The sequence below is a fragment of the Phascolarctos cinereus genome, unplaced genomic scaffold, assembly GCF_003287225.1.
Source record: "Phascolarctos cinereus isolate Bilbo 61053 unplaced genomic scaffold, phaCin_HiC Scaffold_9;HRSCAF=440, whole genome shotgun sequence".
Classification (NCBI taxonomy): Eukaryota; Metazoa; Chordata; class Mammalia; order Diprotodontia; family Phascolarctidae; genus Phascolarctos; species Phascolarctos cinereus.
Genome location: NW_027556402.1, coordinates 577,648 through 603,140, shown reverse-complemented (window position 1 = coordinate 603,140; position 25,493 = coordinate 577,648). Strand labels below are relative to the sequence as shown.

General features: G+C 37.1%; 1 protein-coding gene across 1 annotated transcript in view; it reads left to right on the top strand.

Annotated features, from left to right (window-relative positions):
* The window catches only part of SGCZ (sarcoglycan zeta), a 541,542-nt gene that overhangs the window by 492,630 nt on the left and 23,419 nt on the right, over nt 1-25,493 (top strand). Inside the window, exon 5 of the mRNA XM_078148100.1 lies at nt 19,806-19,893. Within this exon, the coding sequence (XP_078004226.1) occupies nt 19,806-19,893 (88 nt within the window). The remainder of the gene's footprint in view (nt 1-19,805; nt 19,894-25,493) is intronic.

Here is a 25,493-nt window from a genome sequence, read left to right as displayed (position 1 = left end):
CCATGCCTGGAACTCTCTCCCTCCTCCACTTTGAAAATTAACCCTGCCAGCTTTCTTTAAGTTCCAGCTAAACTCTCACTTTCTACAGAAAGCTTTCCCCAACTGCTGTCAATTCCAGTGCCTTCCCTCTGTTATTTATTTCCTGGTAATCTATAGACAGCTTGCTTTGTATATATGTGTTGGCATGTTGCTTCCCGATTTGATTACATCTCTTGAGGGCAGAGACTGGGTTTTCCCTCTTTTTATATCTATAATACTTAGCACAGTTCTTGGCACATAGTAAATACTTAATAAATGTTTGTTGATTAATCATTGACTGATTCACTCACCTAATTACTGTTTAATGCAGACTCTTAGCATTTGCCCATATACTTCTTCCTGCCCACAGGGACGGGAATATAAGAGACCTTTACTGTCCTGGGCAGAGCAGAATGAAACAGAAAGAAGCAGCCATTGGACAAATAAAGACCATCCCAGTTTCAAGCTGTCAATTCAGTTCAATTCAATTGAGTCCAAAATGTACTACCCAGTATCTCCTTTCTCTGAGAAACACAAATTGATTATTCCCAATCCGTCTGATTTTTTTTAAAGTAAGTAAAACTGCCCAGTGACCAAGTTGCCAGTTTCTCTCTAACCCATTCTATATTTGGTGAAATTAATCAAAATGATTAACATCAATTCTGATATTACTGTGACACCGCAGAGAAATGTAGTGGAGAGAGAATGAGACCCAGAAACAAGACACAAGGCCCAGTTTGAGCCCTAGTCTAGATCCAAGATTCCTTCCAAGTTTATGACTTGATGGTGATAAGTGTACACAGAGACTGTTGTCCAAATCCATCTAATGTTGACTTGAGACAAAATGTTATCAGTGAACATCACACCTACAAAAATAAAGCTTTCCAGTAACACTTTAGAGATGGCCATTAGCCCCTTACTTGACTGCCTACCCATCTCTGCACAGCAGGTTCCATGATGCTGCCCTTGATGTTTTTTATGTGTCATTGGAAACTTTCTAGAATCATCATATTATGAAACTTTCTCTTTTCAGTGTGACATTGTATTTTATTTTAGTTTTCCAATCAACAAAACTCTGTTTTTGATCCCTTCCCCTCCCCCCAACTGAGAAAACAAGAAAATCAAAGCCCCTGTTACAAACGTGTAGTCAAGTAAAACAGATTTGTACATTGGCCATGTCCAAGTGGAGGGGAGCTTCTCTGTGCCTGGGTATAGGCCTCAGTCTTCCCTCTGACACTCTCCTCTTTCTGTCAAGAGGTAAGTAGCATACTTCATCACTGATCACTGGAATCATGTTCAGTCATTGCATTAATTAGAGTCCCTAAGACCTTCAAAGTTGTTTGTCTTTCCAATATTATTGTTACTGTGTAAAATGTCCTTCAGTTTCTGTTCACTTTACTATGTCTTCCCACATTTCTCATAAATCATCCCCTTCATTATTTCTTAGAACATAAGAGCCTTCCATCACATTAATATGCTTGTTCAGACATTCCCACAATTAATGGTTTGTAATTCTTTTCTACTGCAAAAAAGAGCTGCTAAGATTTTTTTCCTCCTCTTTCTTTTATCTTTTATGGTTATACATTCAGGAATTGTATTGCTGGGTCAAAGGTCAAAATCCATTTATTCCTATGCTTTCTAATGTTTTTAATAGGAATGGTATTTTGTCAAAAGTTTTCTATGTATCTGTTGATTTTTATTGTTCTCATTCTTAATATGGTCAGTTATGCTTCTAGCTTTTTCCTAGTATCGAAGCCACTCCACGTTATTAGTGTAACTCTAACTTGGCCATATTTGTAACCTTTGAAGTATGTTAAGGTAGCCTCCTTGCTAATAAATTACTCTCCATTTTTGCACTATATTCAATAGTGAAATCAATCTCTAATTTTATTTCTCTGGTTTGGATTTCCCTGGTGTAGGTATCAAGACCATATTTATATGATAGAAGGAATTTGGTAGGACCCCTTCTTTTCTTATTTTTTTCCAAACAGCATTTGTAGTACTATAATTAATTGCTCTTTAAATGTTTGCTACAATTTGCTTCAAAACCCATCTAGCCCTGTGGTTTCTCCTTTTGGGAATTCATTTATGTCTTGTTCAATTTCTTGTTCTGGGATCAGGTTATTTACATTTTATTTCTTGTTCTGGGATCAGGTTATTTACATTTTATATTTATTATTTTGTTAATCTGGGCATTTTATATTTTTTGTAAATATTCATTTCATTTGGTTAGTCATTTTATTGGCATGTAATTGAGTGAAATAATTTCTAATAATTTATTTCTTCTTCATTGGTCATGAAGTTACCTTTTTCAACTTTGATACTGATAATTTGGTATTTTTTTTAAATCAAATTAAGTAGTGATTAATCTATTTAAAAAAACACAAGTGGCCTTTGGATGGGGAGTCCTGTCTCGGTCAGGATTGTACATGATGATTTCTTAAACCCCTTCCCATGCCAAGATTCTGTACTGACTGATTCACTATATTTGCTTCATTCCTGGCACTCCAAAAGTATTCCTCCTGTTAACTTCTTGTTATGTTCTTTATACCACAATTTAACAATCCTCTAAAACCCTCTTACATAATTTGGCGACTTCATAGCATCTTAGCACTGAAAGGGATAGATCATGCAGACAATGCCTTCATTTTTCAGGTGAGGTCCAAAGAGGAGAAGGGACTAACCAGTAGTTCCACCACTCCTAACTAACAGAACCTGTACTGGAGTTGGAGTCTTCTGTCTCTTCTGTTCTTCCCACCAAAATATGGCTTCTCTCTTAAATCGTATAAATGATAGACAAATAGATATGTAGATAGATAGATAGATAGATAGAATAGATAGATAGATAGATAGATTGATAGATAGATAGATGGTAGACACACAGACAGACAGACAGACAGACAGATAGATATTCTATCCTTACCATACTAAACAGGGACTTTGTCTATCAGTTACAGAAGACATCTCTAAGCAACTATTGGAATACAGAGAAAATGAGTAAACAGAGACCTTTTTAGAAGATGTCTTCTAGTATCTAGATTTATCTTTGATCACTACACAAAGTAATCTCTGCCCACAATCAACAGATAAGTAAATGTTTAATTTGATCTGGGTGCCCTGCAATGTACTACAATGGAAAATAACTAAGGTCTGAGATATTTTTGGTTCCCAGTGTCTGATCCATGAGTAGAGGGTTTGACCAGAAGCCCTTCCTCTGGTGGCAAGGGACAGGACTCAGAGCTCTTGGTACATGCAATCAAGAAACATTTCTACAGTGACACCTGCTAATAAGGAATGATAGTAGGTGCTATTTAGAGGAGAGAAAACATGGCTAAAGAGGGGTAATAACCATAATCAATCTTGCTGCTTGAAAATAAAGGCTATTCTGTGTTCATTGCTAATGTGATTTGATTGTATTTGTTGTTCATATGTTTTGTTACATTCATAGCTCTTCAATAAGAGAAGTCCGGTATAATAGATAAAGAATTGACCTTAGAATCAAGAACTGGGTTCAAATCACACATCTGACACATGCTAGCTGTATGACCCTAGGCAAATCCTTGAACCTCTCATTTCCCAGGCAACATTTAAACTTGCAGAGCAATTGCCAGTCTGCACTGGCAATTGGAATTTCCTCTCCAGGGCTTTCCTACCCCAGTAACATTATCAGTCTAGTAAAAAAACAAACAGAACAAACAAGTTTTTCCTGATATTATCTGGCTTTGCCCTCCTGGTGTAAATCTCACGTGGCCATACTGAACTTTCAGTCTAGGTGATTTTAGGGTTGATAAGTTTGTCAATATTTGTATTATTTGGGGATGCTTAGTTCAACAGTTTCCTTTCTCAGCTTTATTCCTCCATGCTGTGGGTATCAGGATCATACTTGATTTCATAGACGCAATCTGGAAAAGTTACTTCTTTTTTTTTTCTAACCAAAAACAAAACAAAAAACAAAACAGCATAGAGTAAATCCCTATAATTCCAATTGACTTAGATTCACATGCCCACTTTAAGGGTTTGCTTTTGGCTTATTTTATTTCTCTTGAGGAAAACCATTGCTTATGTTTTTTATGTATTATGCTTATCATGTATTCCTTAGTTCCTTTTTCTAGTTTCTATTTGGTAAATATTCATCCACCTATTTATGCTTTTAGTTTTGCTGGCATATAACTAGGTATAATATTTTCTGATTCTTTTCCTCACTTCTATTTGCTTTGTAGCCAATGCTCCAGTTATTATTTTTCTTTACATTTTGGCTTTCCTATCTCTTTAAAAAAAAAAAACTTACCTATTTAACTAGTCTTTTAAAATAGCTTTTAGTTTTTATTATCTGACCAATCTTTTTCTTTTTCAATTTTCTTTGATCTTCATTAATTTTTCAGTCAGGATTTCCATTTGGTGTTTGTTTTGAGATACAGTACATGATTTGCTGCTTCTCTTTTTGTGTGTGTGTTCTCAGTGCATCAGCATTTCATTTTATCTCTTTTAAAAAATATGTATGCTGGCAACTAAGGCCTAAATGCTTTAAATCACTAATCATTAGAAAAATGAAAATTAAAACAACCTCTAAGATACCACCCCACATGCATCTGGTTGTCTAATATGACTGAAAAGGAAAATGACAGATGCTGGAGGGGATGTGGGAAAATGGGCACATTAATGTACTGTTGGTGGAGCTATGAAGTGGTCCAACCATTCTGGAGAACAATGTGGGACTATGACCAAAAAACTACAAAATCATTCATGCCCTTTGACCCAGCAATGCTGCTACAATGTCTATATCCCAGATGTTTTTTTTTTAAGAGAGAGAAAAGGGACTCGTTTTTACAAAAATATTTATAGCAGTTCTTTTTTGTGTGGTAGCAAAGAATTGGAAACTGAAAGGACACTCATAAATTGGGGAGTAGATAAGCAAGTTGTGGTATATGAATGTGATGAAACACTATTGCATTGTAAGAAATGATGAAAATAGTTTCAAACAGACCTGGAAAACTTGTATGAACTGATACAAAGTAAAGTGAGCAGAATCAGCAGCACAATCTACATAATAACAAAAATATTATAAAGATAATCAACTTTGAAAGAATTAGTTACTGATCCACACAATCACCTACTCATATGAGTTCCAAGGTTCCATGATATTACCTAACATGTTACCTGCCTCCAGAGAGACAGCTGATGGACTCAAAGTGCAAATGCAAGCCTATTTTCTTCTCTTTCTTGCTTTTTCTTGCTCTTTTCTTGGACTATAACTAATGTAGACATTTGTTTTGCATGATTGTATACATTTGTAATAGGTTTTGTTTTTCTTACCTTCTCATTGAGTAAGAGAGGGAATGGAGAGGGAGATAACTTCATACTGGAAAAAAATAGTCTTTGTATTTAAGAGAGAGCTAAGTGGCACAGTGAATACAACACCAAGCCTAGAATCAAAAAGAAGTAAGTTCAAATCCAGCATCAGACACTTACTAGCTGTATCACCCTGCCAAGTCTCTTACCCTCTGTTTGTCTCAGTTGATTCCTCTGTAAAATGGGGATAATAATAGCACTTACCTCCCAGGCTAGTTATGAGGATCAAATGAGGTAATAATTATAAATCATTAAATTAAATTAAAATCAGTATACAAATGTCAGCTATTATTATTTTATTAAAAATGTTTTTAAAAGAAAACTAAAAAAGTATCCAAACTGCATACTGTAAAACTGGATATGTCTAACTGTAATTTTTTTTCTTTTTTTAGTATAATCAGTTTTTCTTATAATGACACTTATTTTTTATGATAAATAGAATTTTTTCAGGGAAAATTGTATTCTCTCTGATAGGGGCTATTTTTATGGTTTTGTATTCTCAGTGCTTAGCACATAGTAGGTACTTAATAAATGCTTGAAGTTTGATCATTAACAACCACATTTATCATACATTTAAGTTCTAAAGCTTTCTTCTCATTGTCCTTAATGACTGCAATTCCCACTGATATACAATCTACTCAGCATATTTAACATGTATGTCTTTCCGCACTCATTCATGAGTCTTTTATGCCCATGAAAAGATTGTTTTTTGTTGTTGGTTTTCAAAGGTACTTTAATATTGTTGAAATGTGTGTGTGTGTGTGTGTGTGTGTGTGTGTGTGTGTGTGTGTGTACTCTTTGATTCCCTTTCATTAATCACCAAGGTTTATATATCCTTGTTTATGTAGGTTTTTTTCCCCTAATCTGTTGAGATCCTTAATTTCTCTATTGCTTATATTTGAGTTAGATTTTTAGCTCAGTCTGAAAGAGGGTTAATGAAGTGCCCAACAGTTGTTTTCTTACTATATAGATTTTCTTGTAATTCAGTAGCTTTTATTTTAGGTACTTAAAAGTCATTCCATTCAGTTCATATGGAGATTTAACATCAAAATTGACTTAACATCTTGAGTAAACATAATATAGTTTTATTATCTACCTTAACCATATCTATTTGTTTTTGTTACTGTGAATGACACCATACCAGCATGGATTTTTTTTTAATTGAGTTGAATAGAAATGAATTCTACTCCAACCCTTAATTTTAATTCTGTATGGATTTTTATATTTTTAAGGATATCTTTTTATATGGAAGAAATTGTTGGATTTTACTCTTTAATCCATTCTGCCACTAACCTCAATCATATGGGTAAGATAAGATGATTTACATTCATGGTCATTATTACTAAATTTGTTTTCCCTCCATCAAAGTCTTCTGTAATATTTCTATACCTCTTTCATAACAATTTTTTTAAAGAAGGAAATGGATACTGAACATCTGTAATTATATTGTAAATTCTTGGAGATGAAAGACTTGTTCATTTATATCTTGGTATCTCTGTGGTCTAGCACAGCTCCTGACACAGCTCTTGAAAAAATATTTATTTATTTGCCAACTAGTCTTCATGGCTTTCCATGTACATGGGCATATATTACAATAAATTTAGCAGCATTTGATTCAGTCAATGCTCAGTAAACCTATGCACACCCTTTGAGCTAAAACAAATAAAATTCTCAACAAGTTCTTAAAAAAAGCTTTGCTCCCTTGGGAATAATAACTGTCACATATAATTTTCATGACACTGGGAAATGTTGCCTTTTGAGAACATTTGGTCTGTGTTTTACCACTATTGAGATGGAATGAACTAATGAACAAATGAACTTTGGCTGGAGTCCAGGAGTCAATCTATCAGCTCAGAGCTATGAAATTGTTTTGAATTTTTTTTTATTTTGATCCTCCCATGAATCTATGGTGTCATCACTGAATAGATGCAGTCATCTATGAGCAAATATCTTAACCTATCCCTGTGTGTTTCTTTTATTTACATCTCTTCCCCCCCCAAAAAAAAAAAACTTTGGAGAGCAGAGGCCCCATAATGCTGATACCATTTAGGTTCTTTGCATAGCTGTTGGTAAAACACATGGACATTTTATCTCTATTTTCTTACTCTTATGATATGACCACTCTACTCCACTGGTGCTCATGCATCTCTCTAAGAACTTGCTATTTTATGTCACTTTCCCTAAGTAATTTTTTACTGATAATATGTTGGATTGTTCCCACCCACCATGCCTCTATCCATTGCCCTTTTGTGGCCTTTTACCTTAATTCTTGGAGGCTGTGGTAGTTCATGTTTCTCAGGGAAATAACATCACCTGAAAAATTTGTGTTTAAAAAGATAATTCTTTGTTTTGCTTCACATCATTAAAAATATTTTAAAATTTCTCAACTGCAATCCAACCCAGTCTTTTCCTCCATACTGCTTGCATCAATTCATGGAACATTGCAGAGCTTCCTAAATGAGACCAATATTCATTCAAAAGACTTTCCTCCTAATTATCCTCTCTGGAAATACCAGGCATATGAAGAAAGCTTGTTGTCCAGACTATGATATTCATTTGGGTGGATAATTTTTAGAGCAACTCCATGAGTGGGAGACTGAGTGTGAGTGTATATGTGTGTATGCATGTAAAAGTGTGCATCTCAGATGTTAGGAGTGGACAGTAATTCATTCCAGAATCAAATACAATTGTTCCTCTTTTGGAAGAAAGATAATCCTTAATCCACAGGCATTATTCTTTAGTATCAATGTTTCAGAGTATGGAGAGCTGCATCTTACCGATCTAAACGTGGAAAAATCATTTTTCTTCCCTTTGCCTCAGTTTTCCCCTCTGGAAAATGGAAAATGTGAACTGTGAACTCAAAGATCTCTAAGATTCCCTCCATCTCTGACATTCTTGGGTACTGTATTATACTTCCTCTTGGCATAGCCTGTACTTATCCAAACTAGTGTCTCTAGACTGAATCCTTCATTCTGCCCTTATCCCCACGGTTTGGAAGGAGTGGAGTTAAACCCATACATTCCTTATCAGAATCATGCTTTTAGATGCATGAAATAAAGCACAGGATTTCAAAGGAAACCATTTACAATAAAATGCAGGTATCAAAATGTAAAAAAAGTTCATGAAGCTCATGTTGATCCCTCAAAGGAAGCTCAATGGTTTTGATGTATAGGTAGGAGCAGCGGTATTGTAAAAGGGCTAGTGAGATGGTGTTTTGTTGTGCCAATTCAAATGCTTCTCCCTCTAACCTAATGGGGTCTTATATTCTCTGCATCCTTCAGTGAATTTCAAGATGGTAATTAAATATTGTTTCTGAAAATCTACTTGTTCCTCCTAATATTTTTAATTCACATACAGGTAATGCTCATAAAGATTTTGAATAGATAAGAGAGTAGACATATAGGTTGGTAGACATTAATGTTCCTTTGTCCAGCATTTTTTTTCATTTTTGTGATACCAATAAGGTCTGAGATTTCCAATCCTCCCTGCCCCCCATTCCTTTGATATTTTCCCTTCCTTTACTGAGTGTATGAATCAGTCCCTCAATGTCCTCATAACTGCAGTGCTTTCAACATGGATCTCTTCTCTTTATATTTGATCCAGTTTGGCTATTTTGCCCATCTTTGTTCTCTTTAGTGCCAATTCTACTATCAGCATAAGTATCTCAGGGACTGTGATGTTAGGTTGCAAGTGTGGTGGTTCAATTCTCTTTAATAGACAAAGACTGAGATGGTGGTTCAGATGGGAGGTGTTTATGCAACTGATTTCTTTTTTTTTTTCAGTTTGTAGTTCTCTTTCTATTTTCATCCTTGAATACCCTTGGGATGAGTTTATTTAGTTGAATATCTTGCCAAGCTTTCTTTAGTTGTTGTTTTTTTAACTCTCATTTCTTCTTTCTGATTTGTGAGATGACGGTAGTCATAATTATTCATTATCCTCATAAGATTTCACAAACAAGTTTATAGTCTAATATGTTGTTGCCTTTTGTAACCATTTCGCTCTTCATCGAGCAAATAACTCAGGTGTTTGCTAAGCTGTCCTTTTTGATTGCCTTATTTAGGCAGGTAAGTTACATTGGCTTAACTTCTGGGTGAAATTATAGTCGATGTTAATGTCAATTCTGTGGGCCACTTCTCAATGTTTTGTGTTTTTTTTTAATAAATTGTTTAAATAAATCAAAATTAAATCTTATTTGCTCACCGTATCTTTTTCTCATTGCTCATTTTATTTTTTTTTTATTATTTATTTTTACAAATTCTGGTCTTTAGTACTGATGAATAGATGGTCACTTTATACAGAAAGCTAGGTGAATTAGAGATAACTCACATATTAGTAATACATCTTTTGGGGTCAATTTCATTCTTTTGAATATTATTTGATGCTCTACAGTCACGCTCTTAATGATTCATTTTCTTTTGGGGGGAAGTGGGGAAGAAAATTTTATTTTTTTCCCAATTATATCTAACAATTCATTTTCTAAAGAACACATTCATACTATAGAGATGTGAAATTTCTATGTAGTCTATATGTCTCTAGTCTCTTTCATTCCTTTCTCCTAAGTCATACTTTCACATATTTTTCTTCCCATTCTCACCTATCCCAGGAAATCACCAAGTATCAAGAGTGTATGTTAACTTTATTTGGAAATTTCTACTAATGTTGAATCAATTCCTCATTTTTCTATAAATCTGACTTGGTCATTGTGTATGCTTATTTTATTATGTTATAACAACCCCTCTGCCAATATTCAATATTTTTACCCTTGTATTCATAAAGATATTTTTCTATATCTTTTTATTCTCTGCTTTATCTCTCCCTGGTTTAGCAACTGGGATCACTTGAGTCTTATAGAAAGAATCTGCTTCTAACATTTTTTTTCACTCTATCCTTTTTTTTTAATGATTTATGTAGAATGGGAATTAATTTTTATTTAGTTTTTGAATTCACTTTTAAATCCTTCTGAACCTCTTTTTTTCTTTTCTTCCCCCCCCCTTTGGGAGTACCATTATGACTTGTTCAGTTTCTTTTTTGTGAGATAAGTTTATTTAAAGTCTATATTTCTTGTTCTGTTAATTTGGGCCTTTTATTTTTTGTAACCATTCATACATTTCATCTCATTTTCATTTTCAGTTTTATTATCATATAATTGTATAAAGGATCAACTTTCTTTAGAGTCATTCCTATTCGACTCCCATAACCTTCAGCTTTATTTTGTACCAGCCACTCACTGGAGAATTCACATTCTTAGCTCAAAACTGCTGTAATTACATTGATTCCTCTGGCTGACAAAAAAGTTCTCTTCTTCCCATTAACCCACTTACTTGCTCTTCCAGTGCCAGCTTTTACCCTCATCATGTATCCCTTGATTTCTCAGTATTTTCTCTGTCACCTTCACTTCCCTCCCTATCCAGTCATGAGCATCCCCTATGCCTGGAATGAACTGATAGCATCACAGATAGTTTTTGCTATTAGGAAGTTTCCTCTAGCTTGCCAGTATCCTGAGACAATTTCACAGCTTCTCAACCCCTCGTTTCCAACTGATTCAGTCTCTCTCATCTTTCAAGGCTCAACTCACATGTCACCTATTTCATGGAAACTTTCTTGAGTGTCCCTCTTCCCCCAGGTGAATATGGCCTCTCTCTTCTCAGATTTCCCATAGCACCTTTTGGGACCTTCTGCTTTGCACTGTCCCTATCTCTTCTTCCATCAAATTCCATTCTGGGTGTGTTTGTCTTCATTATTTGAGGGTAAGCTTCTTAAAAGCCAAAGACTCTGGTCAGGTTCCACCTTTACATGAAGCTTTCCTTTTCCTTTAGTATTTTCTCTTGAAATCATTTTGTATTTATTTCATTTAGATGGTATATTTGCTTCCCTGTGTACATGTTTCCCCAGAGTAGAATTTAACCTCTTTGAGGACAGGGACAGTTACATTTTCCTAGCATAGTGCCTGGCACACATGTATCACTTAATAAATACTTGTTGAATGGAATTAGCAAAATAATAATTGTTTTGTAAATTGAATGAAAGCACCAAGGACACTCATGGATCAGACATCCCTTTAATCTTCATATAGCAGATGTAATCTCTCTTTTAAATCAGGGAATAACCCCTGGCCTTGTAAGAGATTTTGAAGAGAGTCTCTAGACAAAAAATATTGGAAGACTTAACCTCAGGTCATTGCTGCTCTTATTTGGTGACTAGAAAAGGATAGAAGCTGGGCTTTTGGCAGAGGAATCCATGACAGAGCTGTGAAGGCCCAGGTAACCTTTCCCATGATCCATGTTCCCTCCTTTTTTAGAATAGGTGTGACTATTGGGAAAGTGATTAACCATTTACTGTGCGATAACATGTAGGAGCCTGGATCTTTATACTGTCTGCTGGCTCAAGAACTCAGTAAAGACCATAATAATTCAACCAAGGATTCCCCTCATCTTTTTTGTGAATGAGCTATTCTTAAGTTGTTCCTCCCAACCCCAGAGCTTTGAGCTTGCCATGCAGAGGAAAAAGTGGTTAAGAGCAGAGTCTCTAGTAGAAGAATAATGACCACAAAGCCCCAGTAGAAGTGGTGATGCGAGGTTCCGCTTCTGGGAACCAAGATGGCAGAGTGAAAAGGTAGTCGCTTTCACTCTCCCCTATCAACCTCTGAAAAATCCAGAAAATATCAGCTCAGAAAAAAAAAAACCTGGAACACAGGAAATAGAAGAAAGACAAGGAGCAGCAGTGCAGTAGCCCAGCAAAAGGGTCTCCCAGTGCCTCAGCAAAAACAAGGGGCCCCAGGCAGATAAGTACCCTGCTGCATTCATCTGAAAGGAGGTGAAGAAAACAACCTAAAGGATTCCTAAATCCCCAACCTTGCTGATTCCAACCCAACACCAGGTGAGATGTAGAAGCGCTGAAGCCTCCAATTGTGAAGAAATCCTGAAGCCCAGGTGGTAGAGCAGGCAAACACCAACACCTGGACCTCCGAGTGCCTCAGTGAGGTGGGGGGAACCGGTGGAAACCAGCTCAGAAAACCACCAGGAGTCTCAGCACTCCACTGCAAAGAAATCTCCCGTGCATTAGCAGAGAGGGAGACAACACTGCAGGGGCCCCAGGCAGATAAACACCTGCAGCAGCCATCTAAAAGGAGCTGAAGAAAGCTAAAGGAAAGGAAAAGCAGGCAACCTAGAATTGCCTGAAAGTTCCAGCCTTGCTGATTCCAGCCCAACACAAGGTAAGCTGCCAGAAACCTACAGCCTCCAATTCCCAGCATAAGAGGCCCCAGCAACAAAGCCAGTGACCAAGACCTAGGCTCCCAACACAAGAAGCTTGGGTCAGTACCCTCTGTTCCCCAGCAGGAGAGCTCAATCTCTTTAAAGGCCAGGGAATAAAGAAACACCATGAGTAAAAAGAAACGTACCATAGATTCATATTATGAGAAGAGTGAAGATCAAGACAGAAATTCTGAAGAGGACAACATTGTCAACAAACCCACATCTGCAACAACAAAAGGGAATATGAACTGGTCTGAAGCCCAAAAAGCCTTCTTAGAAGAGCTCAAGAAGGATTTTAATAGTCAAATGAGAGAGGTAAAAGAGTCCTTCAAAAATACAATTGGCCAGTTGGAAAAAAAATACACTGAAGAAAACAAGTCCCTAAAAAACATTGGCCAATTGAAGAAGGAAGGACAAAAACTAACAGAAGAGTACACTGAAGAAACAAGTCCCTAAAAACACAATTGGCCAGTTGAAGAAGGAAGTACAAAAACTAACAGAAGAAAACAATCTGTTAAAAACTAGAATTGGACAAATGGAAACTAATGTCTCTATGAGAGAGCAAGAATCAGTCAAACAGAAACAAAAAAATGAAAAAATAGATGAAAATGTAAAATACCTCATCAGTAAAACAACCGACCTGGAAAATCGACTCAGGAGAGACAATTTAAAAATTATTGGACTACCTGAAAATCATGATGAAAAAAAGAGCCTGGACAGTATCTTTCAGGAAATCATAAAGGAAAACTGCCCAGAAGTCCTAGAACCAGAAGGGAAAATAACCATAGAAAGAATCCACCGATCACCACCTGAAAGAGATCCCAAATTGACAATGCCAAGAAATATAATAGCAAAATTCCAAAATTACCAGATGAAAGAGAAGGTGCTGCAAGCAGCCAGAAAGAAAGAATTTAAATATCATGGAACCACAGTCAGGATTACACAGGACCTTGCAGCTTCTACATTAAAAGACCGCAGGGCATGGAACATGATATTCCTAAGGCAAAGGAGCTTGGAATGCAGCCAAGGATCAATTACCCAGCAAAAATGAGCATCATTTTTCAAGGGAGGAGGTGGATATTCAACGAAATAGGAGACTTCCAAACTTTCCTGATAAAAAGACCAGAGCTCAACAAAAAATTTGATCTTCAAGTACAGGACTCAAGAAGGACTTAAAAAGGTAAATGGGACAGAAGGATACCAATATGCTGTTAATAAGGGGGGGGCTGTTTAAACCCCTACAAGGGAATATGAGACTTGCAACCCTTGAGAACTGTATTGTTATTACACCTTGTTAAAGGAGTATACATAAAGAGGGTGGATATTAGTTGACTTTGATGTAATGAAAAAAAAAATCTAATCAAGTGGGTTAAATGGATCCAAATAAGTGGATCAATCTGATCTTAGAAAATGTACTGAGAAAGGAGGAGGCAGACAAGGGTAAATTACATTACAGGAAAAGACACAAAATCCTATTACAGCAGAGGGAAGGGGGGGGAGCATTGTTTGAACCTTACTCTCATCAGATTGGCTCAAGAAGGGCATAATATAATCAGTTAGGTATAGAAATCTAACTTGCCCTATAGGCAGTAGGAGGGAAAAGGGGAAAGAAAAGGAGGGAGGGGGAAAAAGGGGAAAGAAGAGGGAAGCAGCAGTAAGACTAAAGGGGAAGAAAAGGGAAAGGGATAATAAAAGGGGGAAGGGACTGAAGGAGGCGTGGTCAAAAGGAAAACACTAGTGAAGGGGAGAAAGGAAAAAGGAGAAAGAAAAGCATAAATGGGGGAAAAGGATGGAGAAAAAGACACAGATAGTAATCATAACTGTGAATGTGAATGGGATGAACTCTCCCATAAAACAGAAACGGATTGCAGAATGGATTAAAAACCATAATCCTACAATATGTTGTTTACAGGAAACACATTTGAAAAAGAGTGACACATACAGGGTAAAGGTAAAAGGCTGGAGCAGAATATATTATGTGTCAGCTGAAGAAAAAAAGCAGGGGTAGCAATCCTGATCTCAGACAAAGCAAAAGCAAAAATAGATCTAATCAAAAGAGATAAGGAAGGAAACTACATCCTGCTAAAAGGCACCATAGACAATGAAGTAATATTATTACTAAATATATGCACCAAATGGTATAGCATCCAAATTCTTACAGGAGAAGTTCAGGGAGTTACAGGAAGAAATAGACAGCAAAACTATACTAGTGGGGGACCTGAACCTCCCCCTCTCGGCACTAGATAAGTCTAACCACAAAATAAACAAGAAAGAAGTTAAGGAGGTGAATAGAACATTAGAAAAGTTAGGTATGATAGACCTCTGGAGAAAACTGAATGGGGATAGAAAGGAATATACTTTTTTCTCAGCAGTACATGGCACATACACAAAAATTGACCATGTACTAGGGCATAAAAACCTCACAATCCAATGCAGAAAGGCAGAAATATTAAATGCATCCTTTTCAGATCATGATGCAATAAAAATTATATGTAATAAAGGGCCATGGAAAGATAAAAAAAATAATTGGAAACTAAATAATCTAATCCTAAAAAATGATTGGGTCAAACAACAAATCATAGAAACAATCAATAATTTCATTCAAGAGAATGACAATACTGAGACAACATACCAAAACCTATGGGATACAGCGAAAGCAGTTCTCAGGGGAAGTTTTATATCTCTAAATGCTTACATGAATAAAGTATAAAGAGGAGATTAATGAATTGGGCATACAACTAAAAACACTTGAAAAAGAACAACTTAAAAATCCTCAACTAAACACCAAATTAGAAATATTGAAAACCAAAGGAAAAATTAATAAAATTGAAATTAAGAAAACAACTAATAAATAAAACTAAGAGCTGGTTTTTATGAAAAAAAAATAAAATAGATAAGCCTTTGGTTAATTTAATTAAAAAAAAGAAAGAAGAAAACCAAATTACTAGTATCAAGAATGAAAAGGGGAAGCTACCACCAAGGAAGAGGAAATTAAAACAATAATTAGGAATTTTTTGCCCAACTATATGCCAACAAATTTGACAATCTTAGTGAAATGGATACATATTTACAAAAATATAAATTGCCCAGATTAACAAGAGGAAGTAAAATACTTAAATAACCCCATCTCAGAAAAAGAAATTGAACAAGCCATTGATGAACTCCCTAGGAAAAAATCTCCAGGGCCAGATGGATTTACATGCGAATTCTATCAAACATTTAAAGAACAATTAATTAATACTATATAGACTATTTGGGAAAATAGGTGAAGAAGGAGTCTTACCAAATTCTTTTTATGATGCAAATATGGTGCTGATACCCAAACCAGGAAGAGTCAAAATAGAGAAAGAAAATTATAGACCAATTTCTCTAATGAATATAGATGCAAAAATTTTAAAAAAATACTAGCAAGTAGATTCTTATCACAAGAATAATACACTATGACCAGGTAGGATTTATACCAGGAATGCAGGGTTGGTTCAATATTAGGAAAACTATCAGCATCATTGAGCATATCAACAACAAAACCAACAGAAACCACATGATCATCTCAATAGATGCAGAAAAAGCTTTTGATAAAATACAACACCCATTCCTATTAAAAACACTAGAAAGCATAGGTATAAATGGAGTCTTCCTTAAAATAATAAATAGCATATTCTAAAACTTCAGCAAGCATATATGTAATGGGGACAGGCTAGAAGATTTCCAATAAGATCGGGGGTGAAACAAGGATGTCCATTATCACCACTGTTATTCAATATTGTACTGGAAACTTAGCTTTAGCAATAAGAGAAGAAAAAGAAATTGAAGGCATTATAATAGGCAAAGAAGAAACAAAGCTATCACTCTTTGCAGATGACATGATGATATACTTAGAGAATCCTAGAGAATCAAGTAAAAAACTACTTGAAATAATAAACAACTTTAGCAAGTTGCAGGCTATAAAATAAACCCACATAAATCATCAGCATTTCTATATATTACCAACAAAGCCCAACAGCAAGAGATAGAAAGAGAAATCCCATTTAAACTTACTGTAGACATTATAAAATATTTAGGAGTCTACCTCCAAACAAACCCAGGAACTCTATGAACACAATTACAAAACACTTTTCACACAAATAAAATCAGATCTAAATAATTGGAAAAACATCAGTTGCTCATGGGTAGGCCAGCTAATATAATAAAAATGACAATCCTACCTAAGCTAATTTACTTATTCAGTGCCATACCAATCAAACTACCAAAAATTATTTTATAGAGTTAGAAAAAATAATAACAAGATTCATTTGGAAAAAAAAAGGTCCAGAATATCAAAGGAACTAATGAAAAGAAATGCAGGGGAAGGTGGCCTAGCAATTCCAGATCTTAAATTGTATTATAAAGCAGCAATCATCAAAACTGCTTGGTACTGGCTAAGAAATAGGGAGGTGGATCAGTGGAATAGGTTAAATATGCAAGACACAGTAGTCAATGACTATAGTAATCTATTATTTGATAAACCCAAAGACCCCAGCTTCTGGATAAGAACCCACTCTTTGAAAAAAACTGCTGGGAAAACTGGAAAAGAGTATGGCAGAAACTAGGCATAGACCCAAATCTCACACCATATACCAAAATAAAGTCAAAATGGGTTCAGGACTTAGATATAAAGGCTGATACCATAAGTAAACTGGGAGAACAAGGAATAGTTTACCTATCAGATCTATGGAGAACAGAAGAATTCATGACCAAACAGGAGATAGAGAACATTATGAAAAGCAAAATGGATAATTTTGATTACATTAAATTGAAAAGTTTTTGCACAAACAAAGCCAATGCAACTAAGATTAGAAGGAAGGTAGAAAATTGGGAAAGAATTTTTACAACCAGTCTTCTGATAAAGGCCTCATTTCTAAAATATATAGAGAATTAAGACAAATTTATAAGAACACAAGCCATTCCCCAATTGATAAATGGTCAAAGGATATGAACAGACAGTTCTCAGATGAAGAAATTAAAGCCATCTATAGTCATGTGAAAAAATGCTCTAAATCATTGATTAGAGAAATGCAAATCAAAACAACTCTGAGGTACCACATCACACCTATCAGATTGGCCAACATGACAAAAAAGGAAAATGATAAATGTTGGAGAGGATGTGGGAAAATTGGAACGCTAATACATTGTTGGTGGAGTTGTGAAATGATCCAACCATTTTGGAGAACAATTTGGAACTATGCCCAAAGGGCTACAAAAATGTGCATACCCTTTGATCCAGCAATAGCACTTCTAGGGCTATATCCCAAAGAGATCAAACAAATGGGAAAAGGACCCACATGTACAAAAATATCATAGCAGCTCTTTTTGTGGTGGCAAAGAATTGGAAATTGAGAGGATGCCCATCAATTGGGGAATGGCTGAGCAAGTTGTGGTATATGAATGTAATGGAATACTATTGTGCTATAAGAAATGATGAACAGGCTGACTTCAGAAAAACCTGGAAAGGCTTACATGAACTGATGCTGAGTGAAGTGAGTAGAACCAAGAGGACTTTGTACACAATAACAGCCATGTTATGCAATGACTAAGATTGTTAAACTGGACCCTTCTCAGCATTACAAGGATCTTAGACATTTCCAGAGGCCTCAGGATGGCAAATGCTGTTCACATTCAAAGAAAGAACTATGGAAGTCGAATCACTCTCACCTATTTTTACTTTCTGTTGAGTTTTGTTTCATCTTTCTGATGGTTCCTTGTATTGGTTTTAATTTTTACTTACAACTTCACTAACGTGAAAATATGTTTAATGGGTATGTAAATGTAAAGCCTGTATCAGATTGTACGTCATCTTGGGAAGGGGGGGGAAGGGAGAAAAATTTTCAACTCAAAAGCATATGGAAAAAATTAAAAAATTTAAATTAAAAAAAAAAAAGTGGTGATGCCTATAATCAGGCTACCAACCTGGACTGAATAGGCCAGACTGCATGTCAACATTGACCATTTGGTGATAAATGACTGAGATCACCAGTGTTAAAGTCTGACAATCAATAGGCGTCGGTAAATGTCCTGGGTAAGTCAGTGAACTATGGCCAGTGTTCCAGGCTCAAATTTTGAGACTTCCTTTTCTGATTTGGGACAAGATGGATAAATGTGGGAAAAGAAACTAGAATTGGAAGGGATCTTAGAGGGAAAGAAACTGAGGTTCAGCCCAGTGAGGTTCAGTAAGCCCTAAGTAAGGTTATATAAGAGTGGGGCCATGACAGTCCATGGCTTAGGTCTTTTTCATTGTTTTTCTTTTTGCAAATTTGGCTCTTTTTGCTGATGAATAAATGGCCTCTCCCACTAGGTTACATGGTCAATGAGCCTCTAAATTCATTAAATCAAGCACTTCCTCAAGAGACCTTTACATGTATAGCATGGGCTAACAGTAGTATAAGGGACTGTGTTTTCTTTTCTGTTTCTAAGAATGTCTAGCACAGTGATGAGCACAATCATTCATAAACACTACCAAATTAAATGGAATTGTTTCTTCAATTCCTGCATTTCAGAATGGCCTTCCACCATCATTATCCCACATTAGAAAGGTTTGTTGCTTTTCCCATTAATGTCTTTCACACACCCAGAAAACTGCCCAAAGGCATCTTGGCCCAGACATCCTCAGCCACCAACTACATTTCCCTCACCCCTCACATACACATGCATACACACACCATAATAGAAATGGGGGCTTCTTCTCCATATCACAATCCACCTGCAGTTCACTGGAGCCACTGTACCATGCTCCAACTGTCTCTCCTGGGACCTTATCTTTATCATCACTTCTAACCTCATGCTCCATACAGGTGGAAATGCCCACTTCAAGAAGGCAAAGATAAACTGTTCAGCAGTTAGTAAGCATCTACTGTGTGTGGAACTCTGTGCCAAGCACTGAGGGTGACATGTGTGTAGAAAAAAGTGGGGCTCTGCCCTTTCTTCCTGGAGGTTACAGTCTAGCAGAACAAAAACAAATGAGAAGATGCCACTTCTGGGCTGGTGGCCCAGGGGGTGCTTGGATTCTTTACGTCATCTTGCATGGAAACTAAGACTCAGGCTATTCCCCATGCCACATCAGACTAGCCCCACCCAGTGAAGGTTGATCTTGTGAGCATACTTGGACTCGGATTTCATTTTTCACCTCTCTGTTTTCTGCATGTTTCCCAGGACAGCCCGCTGGTCTTACAGTCTGACAGAAATGTTACCCTGAATGCCCGGAATGCCCTGGGGCAACTCACTGGCCAGCTGACTGTAGGTGAGTGCATTTAGACCCATGAAGACCTTCCTCTCTGGCTTTTGTCCCACCTTTCTAGAATATTGGCTTAAATCAGGAAAAAAATACCAAATAGGACAGGCATGCTGTGTCCCTGATTTGTGATCCAGGTAAAGTGGACTTTTATGGATGGCATGTGACCAAATTAGGAATTACTTCACCATTACAAATTCCTCCTTTCTGTGATAATTATAATGATGATGATGATGATGATGATGATGATGATGATGATGATGATGACAACTGGCATTTATATCACATTTTAAGGCTATATCAAATATTATTTGATTTGATCCCCACTACAACCCTGGGAATTGAGTGTTATTATTCCCATTTTACAGGTGAGGAAACTGAGGTGGGCAGAGGGTGAGTTGTCCATGCTCCTAAAGCTAGTAAGTGTCTAAGGGTGCATTTGAACTCAGGTCTTCTTGACTACAAGTCCAGAATTCTATTTATTATACCAACTCATTGACTTTAGGTAGATACATTATTATCTCCATTTACAAATGAGGAAATTGGGGCTGACTTGTAACTTGCTAAGAGACACACAGCTAGAAAGTGTTGGAGGTCAAATTCCAACTGGGGCCCTCCTGATCCTTGGTCCAGTGCTACAACCACTATGTCACCCATGAGCTATGGCATGGGGAGAGATGAGATGGTAGAAGGCACAGTATTGGCTAATATATCCTCAAAACCACCAGTCTACCACACAACACTAGGCATTCACCAGACCAGCTTGGCATACAGCACAGCGCAAGGAGAAGGCAGCAGAGTCAGGGGATAGACTCCATTCCTGAAGTTCCCTTTCATGCCTCTGTGAAGGGAGGGAGCTCAGCATTTCCCAAAGCCAAGGAAGTCTTGGATTCCCATAGAGAACAGCTCTGAAAGACTCAATGAAAAATGTTTTTGTTACAATAATTTTAGTGGGCCTCATTATAGGAAATGGATTGACTTCTTCCAAAAGTCCAACCAGATTTCCCTTTGGAGACTCCTGGGGCCATGAAAATTCCCGCTTTGACAGGGAGCCTTTCCTCTACTCTCCCTCTGGCACTTAAGGCAAATCTTTTCCTTCTGTGGATCACCTCTTATTTATTCTGTCTATGAGTTCTCTGTATACGATTTTTATATGTTGTTTCACCATTAGACTGTGAGTACCTTCAGAACAAGGATAACCTTTTGCCTTTCTTTGACTTCCCAGCACTTAGCACAGTGCCTGGCACATAGTAGGTGCTCAGTATGACCAGGTGACTTAAAGGGCTTATTGCTTGCCTTTCAGAAACTGAGTTTTAAACAAGTTTAGAAAAAGACAAATTATTGTTGTTGAAATCTAGCTAGCCACTGAACTTTCTCTCCCAGAATGAGGCCAGCTACATCCACCATATTGATTCTAGGGGCACCCTTGATGGTTTCAACTTGAGGCCCCATTCTAGTGTGTTCTACCACTGTTAACTACCAATGACCCAGTATCATCTAATAACTTGCCATCAATTAGCTTGTAGTGATGAATCTTTACTAAGAAGATTTAGTGAGCACACCTGGGGACACAATCTCTCTAATATACCATAAAGATCCCTGGAGAAAGTGGGCTCAAGCTTTCCCAGGGAAAACTTTCTACATAAAATTTATCCTTTCAAGTTCACTTCCAAATGTCGTATAGCCAATGGATGGAGGAGTGCATACGCATCTCTATTCATACTGCACTGGCTCTAACGAGTTACCCTTCAGGGGCTTAGCTGTTGCTTCATCCACTCTTGCCCTGCTACAAATCCTGGTGTGGAGTCCGGCAGCCAGAATCTTCTGTTTTTTGGCCTTTGCTGGTATTGCCAACTCATTCTGGTGCTGTTCTTAGAGTGCCGTACCATGGTCTTGTGTCCTTCCTCTGTCACCTGCTCTTGCTCCCATCCCCTGGACATGCCCTTAAAAACTGGAGTTGTTTGGGGACTTCCTTGTGCATCCACATCCAGCTCTTCAGAAAAAGCTCATTTGTTTTCCTCAGCAGAATGGGATCCTTTTGTACCTTCAGATTGCCATCCCTAAGATTTTCTTCTCTTTCTGACTAACCCTCACTCCTGTAAATGTTTAGCCCATGAACTTCATTAAACAAATTCTTCATTAAGTTCCTCTTTCTGTCAAGGTGATTTGTAATGTACTGTAATGACAAAATTACCAAGGTTGCTCCCTCACTTAATGTTCACCCAGATGTATTCATGTCTCCCCTCCTTCACTACATTTTCTCACATGAATTTGGAAACAGTTGTTGACTTGAATATAAGTTCTTAAAGCACAGTGCTATGCTGCCTGAGCTTTACTTGGCTTGACTTGACAAACTGTTATCAATCCAACTTTGTCTGAATAAGATGTATATATCAGGTGCCATATTCCAATGGGTTCTGTATGAGTGGGTGTGCTGGTAAGTGTTTAACCATCGGCACACCAAGAAAAAAAAAACATGTAAGCACAGCACTCTTTTAAGTTTAATTAACGCTATTAATATTTTCTCCATTACTCTCATAATAGTAATAATGACAGTAATAATAACAGCTAGCAATTATATAGTAGGGCCTGCTCTCTGTTAGGCACTGTGCTAAGTGCTTTTACAAGTATCTCATTTGATACAACCCTGCAAGGTAGGTGCTGTTATTATCCCCATTTTATAGTTGAGGAAATTGAGGCACACAGATGTTAAGTGACTTGCCTGGGGTCACACAGCTAATAAGTGTTGGAATTTGGATTTGAACTCAGGTCTTCCTAGCTGCCTCAGAACTAAGACAATCAAGAAAATGATAAACCAAGCCCTTATTAGTAGTGTCTGCTGATTTCCAAGATGCAAATGGTCACAGACAAAATCAAATAAGGAACCTATTCAATCTGGCTGTAGCCCAGTCCTGGTTCCATTTCACAAAATCTGGGGGATATACATTAGCTTAACTATACCTTTTTGAATTAGGACTTTGAGTTCATCTTCCTTGATGCCTAAATTGGAGTCATCTCTGTACATGAATTTGAGATCAATGGCTAAAGACTCCTCTTCTGGGTTTGGGGTCTTACGAATTCCTCAGTGTCCCAACCACTAGGGTTCTTTCACTGCAGTTTCTCTCTATGGCATGCTTGATTAGAGGTTAGATGTAGGCAGTTTTCTCCTTCCCACACCCTTTTTAGTTCAAACCTTTTTGATTAGATTGGTGATACATTTGGCAAATATACCCTTACCAGCTTTTGTTAGGGTACCATTCACCCCTTGCCAAGAGCAAGTCATTTTTGGTTACAAGTCCCAATCCAGACCTTCTAGTTCCATTCTCAAACCATCTTCGTAGTCTTGCCTTCATTTCCCAATCAGTTTTTCTCTCTGTAATCTTTGCCTTCAATAAGCAAAAGTGAAAAACACCACCTGTGCCCCTCCTCCAAAGTCTTTAGTTTCTTTCCCAAGCCTTCTTAATTCTTCCAAATTTTCCCAGATCCCATCTCTCAGTATCATCTGTACTCTCACTGAGACAGCTGAAGTGACGAGTTGTCATCTGTTCTGATAACTCTAGACTTTCCTCGCTATTGATGTTAATGGGTATATAAAGAACTTCTTGAGTTCCCGAAAGAGGGAGTCCCTATTCACCATTATTTTTTTCTTCTTCTTCTGACCCTTACTCAATAACCTCTCACCTACCCACTACAACCTATGTCTCTGATTCATAATTCCTTGGAGTGCAAGCAACTGCTTCCTCCTCAGAGTCTATAGCTCTTCTCCCTTTGGAAAAGGCCTTATTCTTATTAATATGCCAATACTCCATTGGTTTTTCCTTCCTTTTCTTGCCTATGTGACATTCTCCCACTTTCCACCCTCCTAAAAAAAAAAACAGACTGTTCCCCCCTCCCATTTCCAAAACTTTGAGGGGAAGGGGAATCTTTTCTCCCCATCATCACAGCCTCATTTCCTTTTCTTTATTTGTTTGAGGAGGGGGAACACATTATTATCCTTGTTAATTTGTGGTCTTAAAATTCCTTCTTCAGCACTCTTCACCTTTTTTTCTAGGAGGGAGACCAAGCTACATTTGGAGACTTTATAGGAGTTACCTGACAATGACAAAAATGTAGACTTTGCACACCAAACGTGAATGTGCTACACACACGTCACTCATGGTGAATGAATGAAGCATCTCCATGTTACACCCATACACATGTACACACCACTGATGACAGATGGACAAGATGTCTCCATACTACAAGCCCATGAATACACACTGTATATGCTACTTTGGACAATAGGCATCATGCATCTGCTTAGCTTCAAGAAAGTATCAGGATCTAAGTTTAAGAAAAGTGAGACACTCAACTACACAAAGATTGCAAAGGGCCTGTGAGGCCAAAAGAAGAAGATAAAATACAGCCAGATGGAAAAGGAGAGGGAAAATCTGCAAAAAATGTGTACTCCCATTTGGCCTCCACCATTAAAGTCCTTGATGCATATACAGAGGAAGTGGGAAGGCAATGAAGAAAAGAGAGATCTGGGAAATACTTAGACTACACCAAGTATGGACAGAGGAGGTACATATTGTAGGCGACACAATTGGGATATCATTGAATGATCAATTCTTAAGTCACCTTAAAAACAATATGATATAAAAGGGAGAGGGACAGAAAATCTTAGAATGCTTACTGAAAAAACAAACTGAGAATGTACTGAAAACTAAGTTTGTTTTAAAGACAGATTATTCCATTTGTTTGTATATCCCCAGTTCCTGGCATCCCATAAGCACCTAATCAATATTCGGCAGTTGGCTGAGTAGCCCATGCAGTGCAGGCTTTTGGTGAGATGTTATTTAAAATGTTTTCATTGGTGTTTTTTAATATTTGTCTATAGTTTTCTTAACCTTCCTAGTTTAGGTATAAGGACTATATTCCTCTCATAAAAGAGTTCAATAAAGTGTTTTTTCTCAAATTATTTTTGAAAATAATTTGTGGATTAGATATTAATTATCCTTCACACATTTGATGGAATTTTCCAGGAAATCCATCTAGGCCAGGATATCAGGTTTTCCTCTCATAGCTCCTTTGCAACTAGTCCAGTTTCCTGTCCTGAAATTGGATAATTTAAGATCTCTCTTAATTTGGATCTTTTTATTCATTTGTTTGTTTAAGTCAAATTGTGTCTTCATCGAGCGTTTATTAAGACATTACTATGTGCCAGACCTTACTGTGTGCCATCATTCTAAGAACAGAGAACACAAAGAAAGGCAAAAACCAGTATGTTCTTAGGGAGCTCACAGTCTAACTCTGCTCTACTATCATCTTATTCTTTATAGGACAGTCTAATACAGGCCTGCACAACTTATCTACTTATGGCCCTCAAGCTGCTTGCAGCTTGCCAAAGGATTTCAGGCAGCCCTTAAAAAATGTAGAGGAAAGGGGCAGCTAGGTGGTACAGTAGATAGAGCTCTGGCCTTGGAGTCAGTAGGAACCAAGTTCAAATCCAGCCTCAGACACTTGACATTTACTAGGTGTGTGACCCTGGGCAACTCACTTAACCCCAATTGCCTCACCAAAAAAAGCAAAAAACAATGTAGAGGAAAACATCTTTTGTTTCTAGGGGA